Source organism: Poecilia mexicana, unplaced genomic scaffold, assembly GCF_051168715.1.
Source record: "Poecilia mexicana isolate PSO_F unplaced genomic scaffold, ASM5116871v1 scaffold_23, whole genome shotgun sequence".
Classification (NCBI taxonomy): domain Eukaryota; kingdom Metazoa; phylum Chordata; class Actinopteri; order Cyprinodontiformes; family Poeciliidae; genus Poecilia; species Poecilia mexicana.
In genome coordinates this window covers 11079565-11105041 of record NW_028263392.1, presented here as the reverse complement: position 1 = coordinate 11105041, position 25477 = coordinate 11079565, and the positions used below count along the sequence as shown (strand labels likewise).

The window sequence follows — 25477 nt, the reverse complement described above, 5'->3', positions numbered from 1 at the left end:
GAAGGCCTATACTGTTAGGACTGTTGCCAAAACTGATATCGAACACTCAGCTGATGGTAATAAACACAAACTGAAGCAATATCATCAAGCTGTATGCCTCGATATAAATCAACCCATTTCCCTCCGCTGAGATTGGCCTGTTTTTCTTTTAAATTTAATATATAAACATAAGCTGGTCTCATAGGATTACTTCTGTGATGCCTGTTATGTTGCAGCTGTGGATTTGCCTTCCTGTTGCCAAATCAATGGCAAGCCTGAGTGTGTGTATGTGCAGCCAGAAGAAAGACACAGCGTGTGTCGGTGTGAAGACTTGTCTCCATTTAAAGTGTTCTTAGTTTGTAGGCTGTCCTAGAATAAACTGCCTAAAAAAAACAAAGGTAGTGTTGTCAATTCTAGACCAGTTTGATCAGCTTAATGGGGAAAATCTACTTTATTGTAGTGAAATTGTGTAAAAGTTGTTGCTGTTAATGATTTACTAAACATTTTCAGAAAGATGTTGCATCACCTTAAAGGTTCATTCTGGCTGACTCGCAACCGACCAACTAAACTGATTAAATTATTTCATGATGCATTTCCTTTTCCAACAAGTATGACATTTTTTTTTATTATCCATAACATCACATCAACAATATTCAACTTAGCCCTTTAAATGTTTTAATTTTCCAATTATTTGCAGGAGTATAGACTAAATATGGTAAGAAAAATCAAATCGGCTCCTGTGATGATCTCTAAAGCTAAAATAACAAATGTAAAATGTGTAGCCGCTGTTGTTATGAGCCCCAATTGAGAAGTTAGGTGATTAAGTTTGACTGATTGATTGATAGGATTTTTGTACCTTATTTTGCAAATTGGAATGTACCTTTTATTATTATAGCAACAAAGAGAATTACTAGTTTCTCAAAAAAAAAAAAAAAGAAAAGTTGCAATCTTGCCTTGTTTTTGTGGACCCATAATCCGATTGCATAATCTTACACATGAAATGTATATTTAATAGGTAAATAAAGATATTTCCATTAGACATTTGATGTTTTGAATATACCACAATCAATCAACTGATACTAAAATGTGGCTGTTTTGGGAAAAAAAAAAATTAAAAAGCAACAAATGAAATGTTTAAAGAAAAAAGCAGAGCTGTTTGTCTGCGAGATGAACACAGAATAATAGCATAATGTTTCTCGCAAGCACTTCTTCAAAGAGGTTCGGTTTTGGGTGTGCCGACACGCTGTGAACTGGTGGAGTCAATGATCAGCATGAGGGAAGGGAGCAGCTGGTGACCAGGGTAAAGAGGGGGCCAGTGTGCTGACCAGTGGGCGGATGGCATTTGAACTATATATAGACTAGAATACTTCAACTGTCTACAATGCAGATGGTGCTCAAAGGCTGAGCGTTTTGTCTTTGAAGTATACTGTAGATGGTGACCGTAGTGATGACGAGTGCAAACAGGATGCAGGGGAATGTTCTATACCAGCTGTAGAAATATACCAGGAAATATTTTATTAACGCTTAAAAAAAAAAAAGGATAACTGGAAATAAATAACAGGAATATTTAACAGCTATGTTTTTATGTGAATGACCGCACTCATTGAATTGCACACTGCCATCGTTTTAAACGTGGCATATCCAATAATCATTCAATAACAGAATCAACAGAATGTGTCGCGTTTGTTAGGTCTGTTAGTTTTTCCATTACTCTCCTACAATAAAACATGTGAATTATGTGCTTTGTGCAAAACTAATTTCAATCACAAAAGCAGTGGTGATTGACATGCATGTGCAAATACCAAACATCTCCAACATCTAACTTAACATTAATGTTGGTGTTGATGGAACATTCGTAGTTTAACTACTGTAATTCTCTGTAAGCCCTTACATTTTGTGACTAGGCATCTCAGTAGGATAAAAAAAAAAAAAAAAATTAAAAATCCATTTGTGTTTTAGATCTAGCGTTTGAATCTCCCAAATTTTTGGCCAACGCTGGTTCTGGTTGAATACATTTAAGCAAGGCTTATCCTCAAGAACGTCACTAGAACGCCATTTCTAAGAACGGAGAGGAAATCCTCACAAGCAGAGATATTTAACACTGGTGTGGCTGCAAGTTGATCAGGTCTGAGCAGCATGAAGCAAATCGTACAGTACAAGTAGTTAAATGCCGTACAATTTTAAAACACAACCAGATTTTCTCTGATTAATGGCCAGTGAGATATTTGTTATGGATTTAGATTTGACTCCTTTAGGTTTCCTCTGCATGACTGTGTGCTGTGGGACTAATTAAATTACCTCACAAGGAAGATAATTCGTTTTCACACCACAGTTACAAGTGGGTGAATCAGCTCAGTCAAAAAAAAATAAAAAATACAATGACAATAAAACATCACAGGATTGCAGGGAGAATTCGGATGTTTTTGGGCCAAAAAAAATAGGCAAAGCAAAAATAAATTTTTCCCACCGCCTTCTGAAAATGAGGGAGGAGTTCCTCTACCTAAACACCTTACTAGTCTGTCCCCTGGTACATTTTTCCACTGCATCATAGTTCATCTTTATCTGTTCTTCTGTTGGCTTTGCTTTATCAAATACGTTTTTACGAATATTTTTTTCTTACAATGAAGTTTCCTCTATTCCACTTACAGCCTTCGTATATGTCGGTGGGGATGTGGACGGCGGTGGTGTTGTAAGAGACGAGGCGTTTGAAGTCGGGGTCCATTTCAAAGTCGTCTGGAATGAACCTGTTGCTCTTGTCCTCTTCTTTATCTTTATCCTTTTCTTTTTCTCTTTCTTTCAATGCGGTCTTATTCACCTGCGCAAAGGAATTCAAATGAAACAAAACCCGTTAAAGTTAAATAAGACATGGCTACAAAGACTTCCATTTGTATTTGCACTGTGGTTCTATAAAAGGGAGTGGATGCATAGCAAATGTTGCACGTTAATGAATTTTTGTTTAAGGGGGGAAAAAATGTGATCATTCAAAACTACGCATCGTTTTCCTCTCCGTCACAAATATGCGCAGCATTATGAGGAAAAATCCAATACGGAACAAGATGTGAAAGAGTTCAAGAGGAATTCATATTCGCGTAAGGCACGTTTTATACCCCCCAACATTATTTTTTTCACAGAACCAAAAGTGAGCCTTTAACAGGTGTGAACTGTTCATCAGGTGTCAGTGATATTGACCCTTTGGTTTGTTGCCAAGGTATACATAATGTGTTCTGCTTAAAAAAAAAAAAAAAAAGTGAATTAATATGTACTTACGCCATCTTTGGCATTGTAGTACTTGAGCTCGTTAGCCTGCAAAGTGGACCAAAGACAGAAAGGAAGAGATCAGAAATGAGTGACAATAACTCCATAAAGCTACAAAAAAATAAAATAATAAGTTCACATAATACTGCCCCTTTAAACATTTTTCTCCTTTATATGGTAGGGCCCTGTACATAACACCACTTCCCTCGCTGACGGCATGAATCAGCGAGGGAAGTGGTGTTATTTTGCGCTGCTGAGCTTCCTGTCAGAACAAAGGCTAGTCGGTTGCTAACGAGCTAGCCACACTGTTGACGTTCTAATTCCCCAGAGCAACCAAGCTGGTTCACCGACTCCCACCACCTGTCTTCTTACTTTACAGCCACGTACAACAACAGAACGGCAAGTGCTGCCGCCACTGTAGAGTTAGCTCAAAGGGTTTGTAATCAAATTAAAGCCAAACACAAGCATCTGCTTAAAATTTTCAGGTCATGAATCAGGTAATTAGGTTCTATTTTTATATAAAAACCTTGATACAAAAAAAAAAAGGAGTAAAAGAGGGAAATTATGTTGTTTCATTGTAAAACATACAAAAGGAATGCTCCATAATACTGTAAAAGTTTTGTTAAAACCATAAATTTTACATTTGGGAATAAATTTTTATGTTGGGGGGGAAAAAAATGCATCCATGAGCACTGGAAATATTGGCTTCCAATAAGCTACAATAAAGATAAACATTTAACTTTACCAGGAATCCTTTTTTTTTTTTTTTTTTTTTTTTTTTTAGCGTCTTTGATTTAATGAGATTTAAAATTACCTACCTAACCACTGCCTATAATCTGCTGCATGAAGCGTTTTAGCTTAAAAAGTTGGCGATGCTCCTGCAATGTTCCTCTGCTTAGGAAAGTTAAATTCACCTGATTGGAAGCGTTCCAGTTGAGGAAAAAAACAAACAAACTTGAAGAACCATTGTGTGGCAACTATCGGAGAAAGTACCGTCTTAAGCCGCCACTGGCAAGCTATCTGTGATAAAAAATCATGCTCTACATGTTTGTTTTTAATATCTGTGTTAATGTCAAGAACCTTTGGCATTCTTACTCAGAGTTACAACACTGAGAATTACACACCGATGCCTCATCAAATCTGGACTGGGATTATTGTAGATTAAACTTGGATTTGTTAAAATACATGACCAGCTTTTAACAAATATCTACTGATATTTTGACAATTTACCTTTGGTGAGGAACTCCAAGTCTTTGAGACGGACAGAACTTGTTGCCATTATGCTAGTCTTTAGCTCCTCCACAGATTTTCTTTCAGATTTAAGTCAGGACTCTGAAAGGGCCACTAAAAGTGAAATCTATTAGTAAAATTAAAACGCTACTTAGACCTAAACCTGCCAGGGATATGAATAGTTATTGGCTCAGCTGCAATGTTTTTTTTAATCCAATCGGTATAGTTTTCACATACCTGGTATTTGCATACAGAGAACACCATTATTTTCATTGGGCTCCGTCAGACAATTGTAGTTAATTAAGCAAAAAGATTTTTTTTTTTTTTTTTGCCAGGACAGCAAATCTGTTGAGTTACATAAAGTATAAATCAGTCAGTCTACTGAAGATATATATTTTTGTACTTTAGCTTCTTTCAACACTGCAGAATATGCATGACATGAAACAATGCCAAGATGTTTAATGGAATAAAGTCATTAAGATTTGGAAGCACTGTGGGAGGATTTTAAACCTAAAAGCTTTAATGGCTGCGTTCAATTTCTTTTCCCCCCTCCATCACTAAATGAACACTCAGTATTTTTTCATTTGTTAATTGGCTGCAATAAAGTGGCATTTGCAAAATTAAATAATAATAATTTTAGAAAACCAACACGGGGAAACCCCAAAAAACCACCAACGACTGTGCGAACATTCAGACACTGTGGCTTAACGAGTAAAACAAGCATGACTTCACATTCGCTGTGAATTCCCATTTAATGCACCCTTAGTACTCTCAGAGCAATGAAAACTGGAAGCGATAAAGTAGCATATTAGTGTTCCTTACGACCAGGTCTGCTTCCTTTCAGGCTGTTATGAGAGATAATGAAGTGCCATCTTTTAGACAGTTATTAAAGTACAATTGTTACTGTAACGAGAATTGCAAAATTACTACCATCTTATTGAATAACACGTCGCTCTGCTCACTCTGCACATGCAGATTACTGCACCACTTGATCTTCATGATAATGAACTTATCAGATCGGGCCGTAGCCACACACTCACCTCGCCGTTGACCGTCCACTCATGTTCCTTTTGAAACTTTTCGGCCTCGGTTGCAAGTCTCTAAAAAGAAAGTGGGGGAAAAAAAGATGGTTTTACAGATTTATTTGAGGAAAAGACAACTGTCAAAGATGTGATCATGAAATTAATGAAATGTTAAATTTGATGTCATGAACCCTGAACTTGGCCACAAATTCAAGAGACTGCACTCAATATCTGGCATTTGTAAGAACCAGTGACGACAGTGTTGCTCTAAAATTAGACACCCACATATTCAATCTTTCCCCAGATCCTAATGACTAGGTTAATGGGTTTATAATGGACCTAGTTTTTAATCTGTACCTGGTCCAGAAATGCACTGTACTATTAATTTCCCCAGGGAAATATGAAATCTATCTCTTCCTTTTGATATGCACGGCTCTAAGGGCATGAAGTCATGCAGAAAGAGAAGAAATCTGATGAGGAAACAAGTTTACTGGTGATATGAGAAGGGGGGGATTAATTTAGTGAATTACTGATATAGTTTTTCCTTTGAAATTAAGGCAATCACAGCAATCAAAGTGGTTTTGATTGCTGTGCCTCAATGTAAAATGCACTTTGGAATATAGCTGCCACATTTGGGCTAAGTATAAAAACTTAAAAAAAAAAAAAAAGCAACAATTAATTATCTATAGATAAAAATTGGGATATTTTTCCTTGAATAAAATGAGAATTGATTTAACTTTGATTCGGCAGGTCAGGCAAGAAAGTGGAAATCATTACCAGCCTGGAAAAACCTGATCATACACAAAACAAAAAATATATTCTTTTACTGACATTTTAATTTTACGTATTACGACTTTAAATTTAATTACTTCAGTATATTTTAAATTACATAACTTAATCGCTGTCCTACAAATATCTTTTTCCTATATGTAGATCTATCAAGATTTATTTTTATTTTTTTTGGCTAAAACCGAGTTCCTCACTGAATCGTCTACTGGCTCAGAGGCAACTGCCAATGCAGATTTTCCTTCCCGTTCCCCAAAGATCTGGCTTGACATCATTTCACATCTCACAGCACATGCTGAGGGCCGATGCTATTGTCATTTGAAATCAGGTTAGCTCAAAAACAATCTCAGCTTCATTTCTCTTTACATTTGTGTTATTGGTACACATATGGCCAATGTGCTTTCTCCTGTCCTGCAGGGGGAGAGGGAGGGAAATCCATAACTGTAACCACACAAAAGCTTGTATAATCTTTTGAGAAAGATGTGTGCCGACAGTTGGGGTCATGGTGGTCTTTTTACTGGACATATATAAGCATATGATGCCTTCGAGTTGCAGCGACATAATGCGAGTTGTGTTTTCACTTTCCTGTCGAGCTCAAGACTAATTCAAAGACAAACAATCGATTTGTATTGAAGAATCAGTTAAAATTGATAAAGAAATAAAACAATCCATTTCCAAATTTAGTTTGGGAGTACAAAGAAATTCATCGGCGAGTTTTCTTGATATATCAACTCGTGATCAAACAAATCAAATCATATTCAAAAAAGGGCCTTACTTTGCAAACCACTTGCTTTTAGAAAAAAAAAAAAAAGTGTTACTAAGCTACACATGATGCCGCCCTATTTGCATCCTTCTTTGAATAGCTTAGTTGTAATTATGCATTCCTGTACACTCAACAAGGGGCAGAAAAACTGGAGTATTTCATGCAAGAAACGATGTTCGTCCGTTAACTTTTGGCTATCAAGTAGCATTTCATTGACACGTTTAAAGAATCAACAAGAATACGTTTTCCTCCACTCTGGTGTGCCCATCTACTAACATAAGTTCACTGGTTTTTTTTTTGCTCAAAGTGAATTCTCTGCAGATAGAAAATTTACAGGACCTACCGGCCTCATTGTCGACACACCTCAGCTCACAGTGCTGTCACCTCACATTACAAGCACCTGTTCACGCATACACACACACACCTGGGCACTAATTTGTGCAACCACACACGCCGACAGAAACAGATGCACATTAATGAGGAACTGAGCGGCAGATGAAAAGGTTTACAGGTCAAAGGCCAGCAGCTGGTTCAGTTTCTGTCACTTTCTAGCTACTCCATTAAGTCCATTCCAGTGTTTTACAGAGTTTCCACCTGAGAGAGCCACATGAACCAAAATGACATGTGTAATACAAATAATGACGAAAGTACTTAATAGGTAAAATTCTTAAAACTAGCAGCAAAAGGCAGAACTTTCTATAAAGTGCATATTAAGAGAGTACAACGTTACAAACGGGTGTTGATCTATGCCTGGTTTATGCTGTGTAATTTTATGCCCAAGATCCATCCATCAGTCCATCTATTGCTCCTCTGAGATCGGGTCATGGAGGCAGCGCGTCCAGATCTAGGTCTAAAGAAATCAGATCACGAGAGCTAAGAGGTCAGGGAGGAAAATCCTGCCCTCTCCATTCTGGAAAACCCCAGAAGTCCTTCCCACCCCAGAAGGAAAATAAATAGCTTGTCTCAGAAGTTTGTGGTTTCTTTTCTAATCTATCTTTAGAGGTTGATTGGAAAACCTCTAAAAGGGAGGTGTTCATCGTGGTCAGAGACCCAACCCACCCCAACTGACTCCTGTCAATCAGGAGGATCAGCTGGTCTACTTATGGCTCCCACCAGATGATGCACGATCCTTATCTCACCGTATTTAGTAAGCTCATTTCAGCCACTTGCATAGACTAATTTCGTAGAGCAATTCCTCGGTGTAGACGATGGTAGACACTGCTACTGGCCTCGACGGTTTTAGGGATACTGGTGGTGCCAAATCATGTGTGAACTCACTCCAAGCCAGAGTAAACCCTCCTGTGTATTTTTACTACATTTTCTGTTTCCTAATTAGTTTTACCTTAATTAGCATCTTGTTAGAGGTTAACTGATTCCTTGTAATGATCAAAAGCAACTTTCGCCATGTCTTGAAGGTAAGCCATTTGTTTAATTAGATTTTTTTTTTTTTCATTTGAATAATGGATGAATGGGGTGAATTTTGAAGAAACATCTCAGCTAACCAAGACGATTTCAGATAAAATAAAAAAAAATCACAGGGACAATACATGTTCTTCTGATGTAGAAACACTCCAGCTCCTGTGATTTTCATATTGTGTAAAGCGCCACACTCGGGGTACTGTATAAAACACACACACACACACACACACACACACACACCATCCCATCACCCTGATTAGAGCGTCTAGTCCTGCCAGGAGAGAACGCATACACACGCAAACACGCAGACACACCTGCCACCCCACTGATATGCAGGGAGGCATGGGAGAGCAGAGGAAACATGAGCATCTGCTGTTGTGACTGGCACCACTTTAGTCAGATCTATCCTGCTCAGCCCATGGGGAGCTGGGAGGGAAGTACTGAGAAAAAGGGGGATGGGGGGGAGGAAGAAAAGAGAAACAAAGGCGCACACACAATGGAAACAGAAGGACAACAACTGTACAGCAAGTACAAGAAAGAAGCATTAAGACATGCTGGCTTTGCAGAACGCCACTTGTTAGAAACGGGTGTTGGTTTGAAGATCTGCCATCACGCCCTGGTCTGACAACTCATCCCTTCCTCAGCAAGCAGACCGTGCTTTGCTGTCTGCGTGCCAGCTGGCTGCAAATGAGACCCAATAACAGCTGCACCCAGCTGGAGTGTTTACGTGGCAGCTCCGTGCACCGAAATCAACACCCAGATTGCTACTGTACAATGCATTTAATAATAATCACACCTATCCTTTGGTTTATAAGACTCTAGATAACTTTGCGACCAACTTGACATTTGAAAAACTGCTTCTTTATATATATATATATATATATAACAACAGGTGAGGGGAATCATTAATTTGTGCCAGATATTCCACCATTATCGATGCGCCCGTCATGGAAATCAAATATATTTTCAGCCAAGGAAATGAAGTGAGCAGCACAACGAACGAGCGTAATTTTGTTTGTACAAGACGAAGCACAGGTGTTCCTGTCCGCAGCTAAATGGGACTGAAAATAGCAGCATTGAGCAAGGCAGCGAGCTCTAATAAGGGAGACATCAAACACACGCTCCCCTCTTTGTATGCACACTGTACGTCTGATAAGCATCATGTAGGAAAACAGAGATGACAAACAAAAAGCAGGTTCAGTGGAGCCACACACAGAGTCCAACAGCTGTGGCTGACAAAAGCAGCCACATACACACGCACACGCACACACACACTCCAGGAAGTGGTGACTAATGAGTCACCGGTGGCCAGAAGCACACACACAGTCACAAAACCAGCTCAATTCCTTAAGCACACATTAGTAGCAAGATTCAGATGTATGTTTTCATAGCGTGAAACAGATAAGCTTGGGCCATAAATTATCAAACAAAACAAGAGCCTGTTGCTAGAAAAATGCCTGGTAATTGCCTGCCAAATTTACAGCGAACTGTAACTCCACACTTTTGTATTTTGAGCAAAGCGCTAGCCAACTTGCGTCAGCCCAATTTGGCTTTTTCTCCACAATACCGATTTCAAATTTTTTTAGAGGCGCGACGTGTAATTTGGATTTTCTCTCTTTTCTGAAGACGACAAGAACGAAATGTGCTGCGAGAGAGAGAGAGAGAGAGAGAGAGAGAGAGAGGTAGAAGTTGTGAACAAAAGGTCATGCGCAGTATCAACAGAAGATACTGCTTTTACAACTGGGAGCATCCGATTAGCATGATTAAATTTGAAAGTGTAAGTCACAGAATCAGCCTAGCACCTCAGATTTATGAATAACCAAAAAGGTGCCTTGAAGCAAAGTTTGTTGGTTGTTATGATTATAAAGAATAGATAATGGAAGTTCCTAGATTTGATGCATTTAAGATTCCCAAGTATGCCTCATGCCATTCCCTGAGCAAGGGGAAACTAGCTGAGACTGATTTCTGATTGGTTAATTGGTAAACTGTTAATTGAAAACATTACAATCCAATTCAAGTGGTAGCTTGAGGTCGCATTCAAAGCTTTCATGGAGTCAGTTACTTCACTAGAGACCCAAAAGTTTATAAAGGTACTTTTTCTAAAATTATGGTTCAGTATCATTTACACAGTTTGAGGATTATGATAAAAATAATACAATTTATTAAGTATTTTTCCGCTTTGTGCAGTGAAGTTGTGAATTACAGCTGCAGCTTCAGGCCTGCATGTGTATCATGCAGCCGACTCTGTTCCTATCAGAAGTATTTAGAAAAACTAAGACACAAACTTTTCTTAGCCTGGAGAACATGCTGGGTGCCTTATGTATCCTAATCAATCAAACAATTTAATATAACATGTTTAATATCAAACAAAGAGCACCAGAGTAAATGCACGAACAATTTGACAACTACTGAATCTACCTGGAATTTAAAAAAAAACAAAATTGCTGTCTAAGCAAACCGATCTGGCGCTTAGACCTGGGTGTGGCTCATTACAATGGACAAAACAACAGGTTCATGCTTTTAAAATAAATGAAGACACCATTGGGGGGGGGATTCCCTTTCTGCATTTAATCATGTTTTCAAAAACCTGTAACAAACAACAAAAGGTTTCCCTCAAAGGAGAGAATACTTTGTTACAGCTCTGTAAATGGGTCTGTGATTCCACGAGTCCGTACTCGGTTATTAAGATTAACAGCAGAGGCTAATGACTCACAGCATGTCATCAAGTGGCAGCCTAATAACACACTTGCAGACACTAGAGATCGGCGTCTCCTCCATAATTACACACCACTACACAACACAGCAATAAAAAAAAAAAATTAAAAAAAAGCCCTATTCCACTACTTGTGCTGTTGTTCTAGTCCTCTTCAGACAAGTTAATGAGCACGGAAGCTCCTAAACAAGCAATTCAGAGTTTTATACATGAAAAAAGACTGATGAGGGTCCTCGAATGAGAGTTTTCTCACTGAGTTTGCCCAGCGTTAAAAACAAAATTTGCTAACAGAGAAAGTAGCTAAGCAAAAATATTCACATTGGAAGAGGGGCATCTGTTTATGATCCCCTTTGTAGCTAAGCAACCAGGGTGTCATGGTTACCTACTGCCATCCGTGGTCCATGCACTCCGCAGACCAAAATCTCCCAGAGACCAGAGACATTTTATTCATTAACAGTCCCACTGCAGCACAGGCCATCTTTCTTCTTGGCAGTTATAAGTCAAACTAAACCCACTCTCAAGCTTGGTGGCAGCAGCCCACTCTCAATTAAGCAAATTTGGTTTTCCTCTTGAGGGAGAGTCACTCCAGCAAGTTGAGGCGGAAAAACAACTGTTTGTTTTTTTTTCTGTTTCCATAAAGGGATACCAATTGTGGTTCCGTCTCTGGCGGGCAGCCGAAGCCTTTTAAATCTGCTGCCAAACTACTAATGCAATCCAAGGCCTGAAATAACTGGGCAATCAATACTCAAATTTCACAGTCTGCTCTGTGGTGCAACGCCATCTTTAGTTGTCTGCCGTTTTTCTTTGGTGTAGTTGAGAAGAAGCAGTTTTTTACTTCTCCTTTCCAAAATAAAGAAATGGGTTTTTTGTCATTTTAGCCTCATTTTTGTTTTCCAATCACAAGGTTCCTAGATAGTTTTATATCAACATTTGACACCTTTTGAGACTCTGAATCAATTTTCTAGTTCTTATCACTTATTTTTGAAGTTTTAAAGTAAAAAGTACAAGTTTTCCACAGATTGTCAAACAGAAGTTAGGCCTTGAATATATCAATGGCAAAAATACAAGACAGTAAGGAGGAAGAAGATGACAGACAAACAAAAAAAGAAGAGTAGATGAACCAAAAGTCACATGGATAATTCAATGCATAGATAGACACACTGACATTAAGTCTATTTCAAAAGGTGGTAAGAGATGATGATCATTTAATAGATGCATGTAATTTGAAATAAGTGCTACTTTCCTCCCAAGGAGCAAGAACCTACAGGTGGGAACAAAGTACATGCTGTTGCTTTCAGACAAAGAAATACTTCATGTGCCATGTGTGTTAATGTTCTGTTTTCCCCCTTTTGTCCAACCATCAATTAGAAAAAAAAAAAAAAAATCAGCTTATATATGCCATCTGCATACCTTAAGGAGACTATAAAAGAAAAAATCCTAAGTGTGGGTGGCTGACCATAGGACAGTTTCATTTCTAGAAAAATAAACATGTATTGGGACGTCTCTAAGCCAGAAATATAGCAACTGGATAAAAGAAAAACAACAACAAACAAACCTAATTTGCTAACATTTTTAGAGACTTCTACCGGAGTCACTGTGGGAGGAAGAATGACCTATTCCACAGGGAGACGTTAGCAGCTCCATCAAAGGCTGTTGGTTAAGAAGAGCCGTTCAATAATTGATGAGCAGAGAGCCAGAGGAGCTGGAGGTGAACTGAATATCAGAAGGAGGCTATTTTTTGATGAGCCAGGTAAAAAAAAAAGAAGGCTGAGTAATTGTAATAAAAAAAATAAATAAAAAGGTGTCTGTTGGTCGAGACTGTGTGATACGAGTTCATTCACTATTAATCACGCCTACGCTGCGGTGTGAAAGATTTATGTAATGGCACAAAAGGAAGAGGGTCAGAAACTAAGATATCCAAATACAACTATTCCTTCTGAAGCATATGTATATCATTTAATTGTATGCATAGTATGTGTTTAAGGGTTATTAAATTATTAAATAACAAGGGGAGATTTTAAACAAATGGGACTGAATGATGTGTCCTTACTGATACATTTGCGTATGAATTACTTCACTGTCAGTTTTAGTGCCACAATTAAAAATTAAACTTAGAAGAATTTGTACCACCAAGATATAACCTCCATTTCATAGAAGTATCCTACTTCAAAGTGTTTCAAATGTAAAGCAGTTTGAAATGGAGAAAGAGGAAAAAGACAACATTGACATGCCTGTTCACACACCCCAAAGAAGAAACAAGGAAGGACAGAAGTGGATGGAGGGGAAAAACAAGGGAGGGAAAACAAACACAGGAAAATTGGAATTAAGTGTGACAGAAAGTCAGGCTGAAGCTATGGGAGAAGCAACGCAAAGTCACAGGCAATACAGCCAGCAGAACGGGATTGAGGGGAAAGTTTAAAAGGAAAAGACATGCATTGGGTAAGAAAAAGGAATAAAGCATGTGACGTGAAATAAGACCATTTTTTAATAAGAATAGGATTAAAGAAGTTGAGACAGACGGCAAAACGTGTTGCATGGAGTTGTAACAGTCTTGGCACAAATGTCAGGATTCAGGGACTGCAATCAAGTTCAAAAGACACGGGTGAAATAGTCTGATTCCTCAAAAAGGACTGGGTGAAAAATCTTAATGTGACGCCCTTTGTAGCATTTTAATCTGGCTAAAAAACTTGACAGTTCCTAGGAGCGCTGCGCTTCATATAAGCTCGGCAGATGTGCAGTTTCACCAGGCACACCAGGTAATTCACCAACTAATTGCTTCTGCTGCTAGTCTCATGGAACTGCGAATTTTATATCAACACGCCAACATCCCAATGGCAAATCGTCTGCAGTAGACCTCTTATCTTTAGTATACTGTCTGCAGAGCCAGAGGACACACAGGCCACAATGTTACACTCATCTTTCTTAGATATCAATAGAAATCCTTTCAGAGAGAAAATCTGCATTAAGCTCATGTTGAGCCACAACACCTTCTTGTTAAAACAAAAGGAAGGGAGAGACCAGACTCAAAAGGAGAGAAATCAACATTACGACTGACAAACAACAGTGCTTGTTATTTTTCCTTTGACGCTAATCAACGATTAAATTAATGAACTGCCCATCAGCAATCTCCTCCTTCATTATTTCACACTTTTCTTAATAGCTAAAATGTGCAGCTGATGAGACAGATAAAATGTAATGAGCAAATCTCTAGTTCAACATCCCAGCTTTTCCGCCCGGGATCGCAGCGCGATCGCGTTTCCCTCTCCAGGTGCAACACGACACCAGCAACTAATTGTCCCCCATCCCTAGGCAGTTATTGGGATGCTTGGCGGGACTGACGTTGCAATCGATGGGACTGTGACCATGGCAACAGGCTGTCGGACTTTAATTGGATATTTCTGGCACTCTGAGCCGGATTGATCGAGACTGGGAACGTCCCAAGACCCTAATTTAGTCGGCCTGATCTGGTTAACCTCATGAGCAGTGAAAGGTTGTGCAGATCAATTTCACCTCCTGCCATTTCTAAGTGTACATACACAGAACCAAAAGTCACAATGATGATGCTGCCTTGTATCTGGCAAGTCTGCTCAGTGCATGAACTCTTTAAAAATTACTTCCTCAACTTATTGGGGGGCAGCAGATAAAATGGTAGCAGCCTCCAAGATTTGATGACAGGTATATTTTGTGTAGCAAAGTTTGAATAAATTGATGAAACATTTGTTCACTTCGGGTTAAGATTGTCAATGAAGCTGCCAGCAAGTTAATTTTAGTGGAAGCATTAATTAGATGAATCATATTTGCAATGGCATATTTAAGTTTAACCTTCAGGTAAACTGTTTAAGACATGCCCTTCACTTATTTAAAAAAAACAAAACAAAGAAAAAAGTCATTAGATGGAATAACGTGCTTTGTGGAATTTATACGAGCACAAAATCTGATGCAACCTCAAAAATCATCTGCTGAGGAAACATAAAAAAATAAATAATAATAATTATTATTCCTGTTGGAAAAAGTTTGGCCTTTTTCTCGAGTTGCATTCAGTGAAATATTGTCCAAAACTACCCATGTGGTCCTGGATAGGCCTAAGGAAAGATGCAACAATAATAAACATTTGCTGGAATTAGAAACAAACCCTCTGTGACAACGACAAGACAAAGCAGCACAAACTGTTACATTATGCAAAGATTTTTAAGTGGCAACTTAAAGTGATCCATCTGCACGATATCTGATTATGTTGGATCGGCAAACGGCTTGAAGCAGTGGAAGAGTTCCAGAGCCTGTTCTCATTTGTAACGAACAGAAAACAGATTCAATCTGCTTAGAGAGATATGTGATAGCACAAACAATTGACTTGAGAGAGCCTGGCTCTCTCAATGTTATAGGTTTGCAAAAAAAAAAGAAAGAAATCTTACCTTTAGGGCTTCGGAGCGATTAGCTAGCAGTTTCTCTATGTTTCCTGCAGCCGTTGCCACCAGCTTTCTCGCGTTGTTAGATTCCACGCTGAAGTGGGTTTTGTGTTTATGATATATCTAAGACAATCACAAGAGAGAGAAATGCCTGGGTGAGAGATAACTTTGTGTCAAGTGAAGACATATAAAATTAGAAATAAAAACAACCCAGTTTCTTCCAGAGAGAGTTAAAACCAGGACCTTGGTAGTAGTTTTAACGTTTTGAGTCATGCATTTTCCCTAAACTTCACTTAATTCAAAAGCACAATTCTGATTAAGCTTTTCCCTTTGATTAATGTCAATCGCCAAAGCCCAGTAAAAGCTACCTTAATGCTGATAAAATTGTACTGTCAAGCCAAAGCAAACTATTTACAAGAATGTAGAATATGTCCCTGCGAAAAGAATAAGACATAAAAATGCCAAACATCCAATTATTTAGCAGCCGGAAGGCATTCTACTGTCCTGCATTCAAATCACAGAGCTGAGGCATATGCGAGCATTCGTCTTCATGCTCCTTGCATGCAGTTAATTTAGTCATTCCACGAACATAATCATGTTTGCTGCTGATTTTTGTGACGCTTCAAAGTTGACTGATTTTATCCTCGGAGGCATCTATCTTCGTGGATTTAAAAAAAAAAAAAAGAAGTTGTGTGGATTCTGTCTTAAAGGAGTTTGGATGCAATTTTAGCCAACACTTGAAAGCTTTTGTTCTTGATCTCATCTGTGTGTATATTGTGCAAGCTGAAAGGAAATGATGTCGCCCCAGATATAAGGAAGAGTTACTATAAATAGTCTGTTGATGCTTTTCCAACAGATCGGGTCAAGCAAAAGAGGGTTAATGAGAGGATAAAACCCAAGTAACAAACCACACACAATAATTAACTTCAGCTGAAGAAATCTTATTTCTTGCAATCTATGCTGACATCACTTAGTTCTTTGCAAAAGTTTTCATACCCTTTTCATTTTTTTTTTTCCCCTCACCTTGCCGTACACCTAGAATGTGAAGATCGTATTCCTCTTTGGAAAACAGATCAAACTCAGAGAGCACCTTAAGTTTTCAAAGATTTGCTACAGATGCTTTCTGGGATTTAGGTCTGGACTTTGAAAGACAAAACATTAACATGCTTTGATCTAGAAAAAAAAAGAAGAAAAAAAAAGGGTATGGCCCAAGTGCAGTCTTCAACAGCTACACTCAAAACTTTTAGATGTCCTCCTTCCTCAACACACCTTTCATCAAACAAACGGCTAGTTAAAAGGCTCTGGATAAAGAGCCATTTGATTCAAGTGTGTCCAACAAGTGTCCTGTCAAATCCTCCTACCCAAGCTGTGGATCACTACAAGTCTTCTGACTCGCCCACTTTTCAGACATTAATTTGCAGCGTTATTGTAAGATATGTATCCATTTTGCTTCCGCGTCACAAATGATTCACTGCTTTTCCGTCAGATAAAATCCACATTAAATACATTTGAGTTTTGGGTTGTAAACAAAACAAAGTGAAAAAGTTTAAGGATACATTGCAATGAAAAGAATAAATTTAGCAAACGATCAGAGTCGGGTTAGAACCTGAGCTGCAGACGTAATGGTGTTCATCATTCACCATGCAACCAATTTAATGCCTCTATTTGCAATAGGATAGCAACGTCAAAAAATAAAGCCTTTTACCTTTATTAGGTCCTCCAACCCGCTGGCTTTGTCTGTTAATGTGATCAAGTCTTTTTGGATCTGGAACACCCAGTCTTTTATGCTGCAAGCAGAGAACAGAACAGCAAAATAAATAAATAAATAAAAGTCTCATTCAGCTGGAAAGCCATCTACATTACCACATCATATCATCAAGTAAACCAACTCGCTAAAATATCCATATAGACTCGGCGAAGGGAAGCGTGAAATATTAATGTTTAGTCAAGTGTGCACTGTAAGTTGCTCTAGTTCCCATGTGCATTAAAGCAAGGGCTTTCATGGTTTCATGGGTTAACATGCTGGCTAATGTATTTTCCCCATCATAAACAACAACAAAAAAAACATGTATCAAATAAATTTTTTGGGAGAGGTGGATGTGGGGTGTTGTGTAACTTCACAATCTAGAGAACGATCAGAATATCCGAGGCGAGCGAGATCCATCTTTACCCTCGCTATATTTTGTAACAACTCGACCAGCAGCATTATGTGACCTTGGTACAGAGCCAGCTTCAATTAACATGTATAAACAGTTAAGAGAACATCTAAACAGCTGTGGATCATATTTCTCCACTGTGACTTTCAGCGCAGCAGCTCCTTATAGAGTAATCGACATCCAGTTCAGATTTGGTTATGCACGTTTGTGTACAAGCGTGTGCAGGATCAGCGCTTCCAAAACAATGACGAGTCTCTCCGCTTGTTTGGAGCAGTTCTCCACTGACCACGGCACCCTTTTCCACATCTGTGCCTGGGCCCTTTTGCACGAGTTGTGTCAAATTGAAAACAGGCCTTCTTATGGCTTTCTTCTGGAAGCCAAGTTTGTTGTAGCTACAACTACAGGTGTATATTAAAAATGTACATTATGAGGAAGTTTAATATTGTTTTACTCTCTTTAGAAAATTAAATGATGCCAGATTCATTACATAGATCTTTTTTTTTCTTTTGTTTATTGGGATTTTGCTGATTACGGCTTGCAGATAACTAAAAAAAAAAAAAAAAAAAAAAAAATTTAATGTGTCGGAGGTCTTGGAGGCCAACAGCGGCGTCTGGGTAAGTCCGCAGTTGTGACACACTTTTAATTTTTGGATGATGAATTGAACACTGTGGAATAATCAGATCCGTTCTGGTCTGCTCTGAAAGGTGCTTTCAGGTCCCCTCTCAATTCAATAAATATGTGATGCAAGTTTGTTTTCTGATGTGAAATACTTCCAGTGTGCAGCTAAACAGGGCTTCGAAATAGGTGAACCAGCTCCTGCTCAGTATTTTTGTTTTAACAAGCACTTTTCTGGTGATTAGGATCTTATAAAAAAACTGACAAACATTTCTCTGCAGAAAGTCTTGGCAGGTAATCAGGTGCTAATATAATGCATCCATCAGTCTTCTGTTTTCTGGCTAATCTTTGTGAGTCTTCCAGTTAAAAGTCGTCTTCTTCCCCAGCATTTTAAATCATGTTTTGTCAATGAAACTGTGTAACATTTTTGAGATGTGACCACTGTTCATGTTATCAGACCAAAAAGGAAAAAAAAAAAAAAAAAAAAGTACAGTGCAATATGACCAGAGGAAATATGTGGCATAGCAGCCACACATTATATTTAGCCTGCCAAGAGACAGCTGCAAGTGGCACAGGGCAAATATAGAATGAACCTACAACGTCAGCACATTCCCCTTTTCAAACTTCTGCACCCAACGTTTCACTGAGTGGGGCGCATAGCCAGAGGTTTACAAAAAAAAAAAAGTATAATCAACTTAGCATATTTCCAATCAAATAAGATCTGTAGGTCTATATTTTGGAGTTTATTTTAGCATGAATGCTACTTCAGAGTTTAGAGAGCTGTAACCCATATGCCCTGGTGGAGGACAGGGCATCTGGTGTTTAAAGGGAAAGGCATTGTAATGTGTAGGGTTGCAACTGATTATTTACCATGTTTGGTATTCACTTGTCGACTTAATAAAAAATTCTTTTAAAATCCTTACCACATTCGAGTTCACATGTTTTTTCTCATACCAACTTCTTTAGGTCGATTAACTGACCTGCATTAAAAATTCCAGCTCAATGACCAGCTTCCATAGCCATTTCCATGACAACAATGGAAGCTGCAGCCTTACTGGAAAGTGAACCTTCAGTCAAGTGTTAAGTCATATTTCTAAATCCATTTAGCTCCATCCGTCTTCCCATAATTTCTTTTCCCCTAGTTTCCCTGCAACAGTTGAACAAAAGCATTTCTACTGCATGGTGCCGCCATCACTATGTTGCACCGTGTCCATCGTGATGCTAACCGCTAATGTTCTCCAGCAACCTCCGAGGCTTCATCACAGATCAGCTGGACTTACACCGAGCGTACACACCGATGGACTACTCAGGTGACCTCTGAAGGAAAGTGACTGCACTGGATTCTATACAGGAATGTTCAGTAGAGTGGTGAAAAATAAACACATAGCACCTTTTCAGATTCTAATTTGAAAAACATTCTGAAAACCATGCATCTTTTACCTTATATTTAAAAAAACAACAACCAAAAAATGAAAAGATTCAAGGAATACAAACACTTCTTAAAAACAGACATAATTCTTCTTATGAGTTCTCTACAAATTTGTTAGAGTAGTTAGTTGTGTTATAAGTGATACAGAAAAAAATTGAAGGTCAAGTCTTGGCCTGAAGGCTTCTTAAAATTAAGTAGTTTTCAAAGAAAGACCCCAAAATATTTTTCAAGAAAGAAGTAAGCATTAACAAATATTTGGAGAAGTTAGTATGCAAAGTTTTGATAGTATGACTGTCTTTGCCTTTTCTAAGCCCCTTTGGGCTTTCTACCTTAATCTTTTGGGAAACAAGAGCCGGGTGAGGGATGAGTAACGACGAGCAACAGAAGGAAACAACCATAATGGCGGCTGAGCAATGCAGAGTGACTTGTCTGCAGCGGCTACAGACCTCAGGGCTGGAAATGAGAGAAACCATGTGAAAATCAGCCAAGTGTTAGCCCCGCTGGCACTGTAAGCCTCTGTTCTCTCACACTTGTCTCACTGAGTCATTAATATCACCCACTTATAAAGCAGGCTTTTTTTCTCATGACAGACAGTTTGAGCCCCTTTTTCTGCTCAACTTCTTTTGTCCGATTTGCCAAATGTTATTTAATATTTAGATTTTTCCTCTCTTTCTGCTGGAGTTTATCCCAGCCTAGGAACTTCCAAAACATATCTTCAGTGGTAGTCCAACCACTGAAAAGATTAGACAAAATTGCACAATCATACTTTTTTTTTTTTTTTAAATTGGACTAAAAATTTAACAGCGTCCAAATTTGGCAAGTGTTGTTGGAGCACATTTTGGAGTAATCGTGTCGTTCTTGGAAGGAAGAGGTTTCAGATGTCACCACATCATTTGGAGGTAGGAATGTACCAAGAAATTTGCTAATTACTAGAACCTGCCAATTATGATCACGACAACCAGGCGACGGACTGGGAAGAAAAAGTGCCCCGGCTTGGATTTTCTCAGCAATAAAAAAGCAATTGTCTGCGATTGCTTTTAAACACTGATAGTGGTGGTGATTGTTTTGGAGCAGCCACCAAATCATGTACTGCTTAAGGCCATTATACCACAGAGCAAGAACCGTATCACTGTGCATCTGTGCTGGATGCAAGACACAAACAGGGAGATCTAATTTATGTGCCTCTAGTAGGGAGGGAGGAGGCTTTTCCCCTTTCTTGGCTGTTGAGTTTTCAATAAGCACGGCAGAGGCTGTTTGTTTTTGTAGCCCAGGCTTTGTGGGACGAGTTTTGTCAGCTGGTGCTGTAGCTCTTGTTCATGTGTTTACAGGTCCCACTCCGCTGCCGCTCAGTGAGTTAATCTACAAAGAGCTTGAATGTAGCAGAAAAGAGGTATAGAAGGCTGAGTGAGACAGCTTCTCCATGGGCTGAACCACCAGCCAACTAACCCATTGGCTAACTGGGAAAAGCCCCGGTAGTCCCGTGTGCCTGTCTGCCCCCTGATGGCAACCAAGCTGACCTGTCAAAAAGCCAAATCTATCTCAGAGTTTCCCCTCCCATTACCCAAGGAAAAAGCCCTTCCAACAGGACCACCTGTTCTTTAAAGTATTTTTGGGTGATTTCCTGTTTATTCTAAGAGCAAAAGCAGAATTCTATTAAGCTCAGACCTCCATAAAAAAAATAATCTAATGATGATCATTGATGGAAATGTCTACTGTAGCCACCATCTGAAACCTTTCAGGGTTATTTACGCAACCTTCTGATCCAAAATATAGAAAAAGTAATATCTAGTATCAAATTGTACAAAAGGCAGTGCAGAGAGTCAGGATCTTCTGTGTGGTTGTGGTTAAATGGGTCACAAACTTGCCTAAAGTGTTAGACCAGTGGGTTAAGCATTTGTTTGCTTAACTGCAGCTTTTCATATTAATTATTTTCTTTAAAGATGATGGCTGTTATATTTTATTCATATCAATGTTTTTTTCTTTTTTCCCCCCCACATTGTGCCCACTGCTGCTGCCATCTTTCATTGGCACCAAGTGTTCATTTTTAATTGCTTTAAACCAACTTCCTCCAAATAAGCATTTATTAACATAAATGTCATGTTTTAATTGCAAAGCCAAACTGCACAGCATTTTTGTGGGCTCACATTACTTGGAGGCCACATGCAAGTTAATACCGCAACTAAAAAGTAAAGGTTTTGGAATGAAAAAAAAAAAAAAAAAAAAAAAATCCAATGCTTTAGTTTCATCAAGTTTAAATTTAACTAATTAAAAACAAATGTTAAGTAAAACTGTTAAAAAAAATTGAATGCTCACTGTTATCACCATTACATGATTTCCTGTGGTGTGCTAAAATGAGTCACAGGACTGTTGGGCTTAGATCTGATTCTGCAGTAAGACATACACACACACACTCGCCTGCAATATCGCTGCTTATTGTTCACAAAAGTTACGTTTGACAGCAGATATCATCTCAAGCTGATTAGCTTCAGAGAGCCAGGGACACACTTGGCTGGAGTTTGGACAAACAGGAAGAGAGACGTTGAATGCTCAAATTCAATATCAAACGTCATTATGTTCTTTCCACATTCTCGACATGTACAATACAATGTCTCAGTGAGTTAAATGCCATGAAATTAAATGACACACTGGCCAAGAAAACGTAATAAAACAAACAATTCAGTCTCAGATGAGAGCTCCTTCTCACTAATTAAGCTCTCTAAAATAAAAATGTCGTCTCTTACTAAAGGTTCAACACTTTTACCCCCACATACAATAGCTGATAAAGATGTACGTAGAGGCAGTTTAAAATAAAAAAAATTTAAAAACCCTCCACTTCACTATAATGACTGTTACACCAGCTGTTCTATGTATGCAAGTCAGTAACTAGTGTTAATTTGTTTTAAGGAATAGTAGGGGGTTGCCCATGGGTCAGAGGTAACCATGGCAGGTGGTGGAGCCAATATGAAATATGTAAATATGCATAGAAGGTCAAAAATACACAAGCCAAAGCTATATAGACGTGGGAAAGTAGGAGAGAGTTGTATTCATTTTTTAAGACTAAAAGTGGTTATAAAAATGAAACTGTACAATTTTGAGGTCGACTGTCAATGTACTGGGTTGGCTTTGCTGCTGGAAAGGATTATGAACTGCCACAAGCTAATGTTCTTGAGTTGTTTTAGGAACGACATCTCCTTACAACTGATTTTGAATAGAGATGCAAAAAGTAACTGGGTGGGGATGTGATGACTTTTGGCTGCATCAGTTAATAAAATGAAAACACAAGTGCATTATACCAGCTGAAAAAAGGTTAGCGGCTACTTTTAATACTTTTAAACAAACACACACCATCAGCATATCAAATTACAAAGCTACAGGAACACAAAATTAAACAACCTTTGCTTTCCCAGCTTCTTAATATTTGACTCTGAATCTAATCTACATTAGTTCTTCTAGTGAAGATGAAGTCATCACAAAATAATCCCCTAAAGTGAAACCCCTTACGACATGCTTCACAGCTCTGGCTTTGAAATATAATCGTTGTAATTTGGGGTCAAAAAAGGCTGAAATGATCTCAAGCAGCGACACACACGGAGAAGGAAATGTTTGAGGATGTGGGCAGGAATGTAACTGAACCACTAGGGTATAGCAAGTAAGAGCTCTGAGTTGTGATGCGGCAGATAAGTTGTGGGCTTGACAGGGTTCTGAAAAGGACAAACATCCACTTTGTTTCCTTATTTCAGTCCTTTTAGATGGACTAAAAGGGACTGAAGTCTAAAGAGGACTGAAGGTTATATGTATTTTATAGGAGTTTCCACCTAAACCTGACAGGCCAGGAACGAGCAGCATTATTTAGAGGAGCAACTAAAAATGCCCACAGAGTCAGCAACACAAAGTTGCCTGGGAACATTTTTTTTTTTAATACAGTTTAGGGAGCAACAAACTGGAACAGCAAATCCTCCCATGGCTTTGGCCTTGTACAAGGAATGGACAACGACCTTGAGATTGAAGTGTTTGGTTAAAAGTCGATACAAATAGTCGGGAGCCTGGCCTTTTAGAGCCCTGTGGGTGAGAACAGAATCTTCAAAACAAATTCTAAAATCCCCCAAGAGCTGAAATTGGTAATATGTCCAGACTGGTAAAGAGTATGCCAGTTCTCTAATTATGCCTCATATTTTAGAAATGTTTCTTAAATGTAAGGAATTCTACTCCTAGATTTTTTCGAACATTGGATTTAGTTACTGGATAAAAAGAAGCAACTCTTCCATAGTTGCTTCGCTATCCATCAATTGTAGAGGTCTGGTTCTTTTGCAGTTGTGATATATTGGAGGGGTTGTTTTCATTTCATATAATATTCTGTTTGTGTTACGAAACGCCTGCCTTCTGCCCGTAAATCGGTTTGAAAGTTGTCTTTGTTCCATTTCTGCAACGTAATTATATGACCGCATTAATGCGTCTCCAAGACATAGACACATTCTTGTTCCTCCTCCTTCTGGGCACATTTATAACCACAGATCCCAAACCTGAAACCAGGTCCTCTTGTTCAAAAAAAAAAAAAACATGTTGGTGTATGTTGGACAGAAGGTTTTCCTCGTTATCTTCAGAAAATCTCACCTTGCTTCCGGTTACAATCAAACCTGTGCACTTTTTTTCTTTTACAACACTAATTGGTCCTTAATGTGTTGACAATTGATGACTTATTCTGATTATTTTTGTTCAATCCATCATACGTCACCTGTTCTCTACAAGGTTCAAACAACACTACTGATATTTCCCCATTTACTGAGGTCAATAAAGACGTGATTGCAGTCTTTGTGTCTCCTTGCACCATTATTTTCTATGGCAAACACTGATGTCTCTGCCTCTAATGTTCATTTTCCTCTTAGCAAACCAGCCAGAACGTTTTATTGCAACTCCCCATCCTTAAGCGGAAAAGCAGTGTGAAGCCTTGACAACAGTAATCACAGAGCTTGATAAAGCACTTACACCGGCCGTACAACCGCTGTAAATGAGCCGAGTTGAAATGTTATGAGACCACTGCACAGCGATGAGGACGGTTTGTATGTGTGGTTCACAGCAAGGGCAACCGCACACCAACAGCAGTTTGTTTAAGAGGGGCAGGGGGGGCAATATTTATCTATTTTTTACCATTTTCTTGAAGTACAGCTACATATATCAGTGTTTCGCGAGTTTTCCTATTTTTCTGAGGCTCATTATGAAATGAAACTCTCAAGTTCTAATTCATCACCATTTATACTAAACTGAAACAAACAAACAAAAACCTACGTATGTCGTACGCTTCCATGCAGAAAATTGAGTTCTGTTATTCACAACCAAATGGCAAGCATCGACGTTGTAGTGGAGCAGAAAAGGTGTATAGTGCATCTGGAAACTATTCAGAGCTCCACTTTTCCCACTTTTTTTTTTCTTTACATTGCAGCCTTATTCCAAAAATTGTATTAAAATTAATTTCTCTCCTCAAAATTCTACACACAAATACTCCGCTATGACAATGTGGAAATTTGTTTTAGTGTTTCGCAGATTTATTAAAAACTGAAAACCACGAGATCACATTTACAAAAGTGTTCACGGCCGTTGCTCAACTCTTTGCTGATCCACCTTTGGAAGTCACGATATTTCGCTTTCATAAGTGAACCCAGCAGCAGGCTGGGTTTGTTTTTTAATATGCGACAGTCAGAGTACCCAA

The 25477-nt window shown here is 38.6% G+C and overlaps 1 protein-coding gene across 3 annotated transcripts in view; it reads right to left on the bottom strand.

The window, feature by feature from the left end:
- The window catches only part of cacna2d1a (calcium voltage-gated channel auxiliary subunit alpha2delta 1a), an 82073-nt gene that overhangs the window by 44409 nt on the left and 12187 nt on the right, over positions 1-25477 (bottom strand). For all 3 annotated transcript variants that reach the window (XM_088003433.1, XM_088003432.1, XM_014982418.2), the window contains 5 exons: positions 17279-17360; positions 15580-15696; positions 5505-5564; positions 3247-3282; positions 2626-2794 (listed from right to left, as the gene is read on the bottom strand). In XM_088003433.1, the coding sequence (XP_087859559.1) occupies positions 2626-2794; positions 3247-3282; positions 5505-5564; positions 15580-15696; positions 17279-17360 (464 nt within the window). The remainder of the gene's footprint in view (positions 1-2625; positions 2795-3246; positions 3283-5504; positions 5565-15579; positions 15697-17278; positions 17361-25477) is intronic.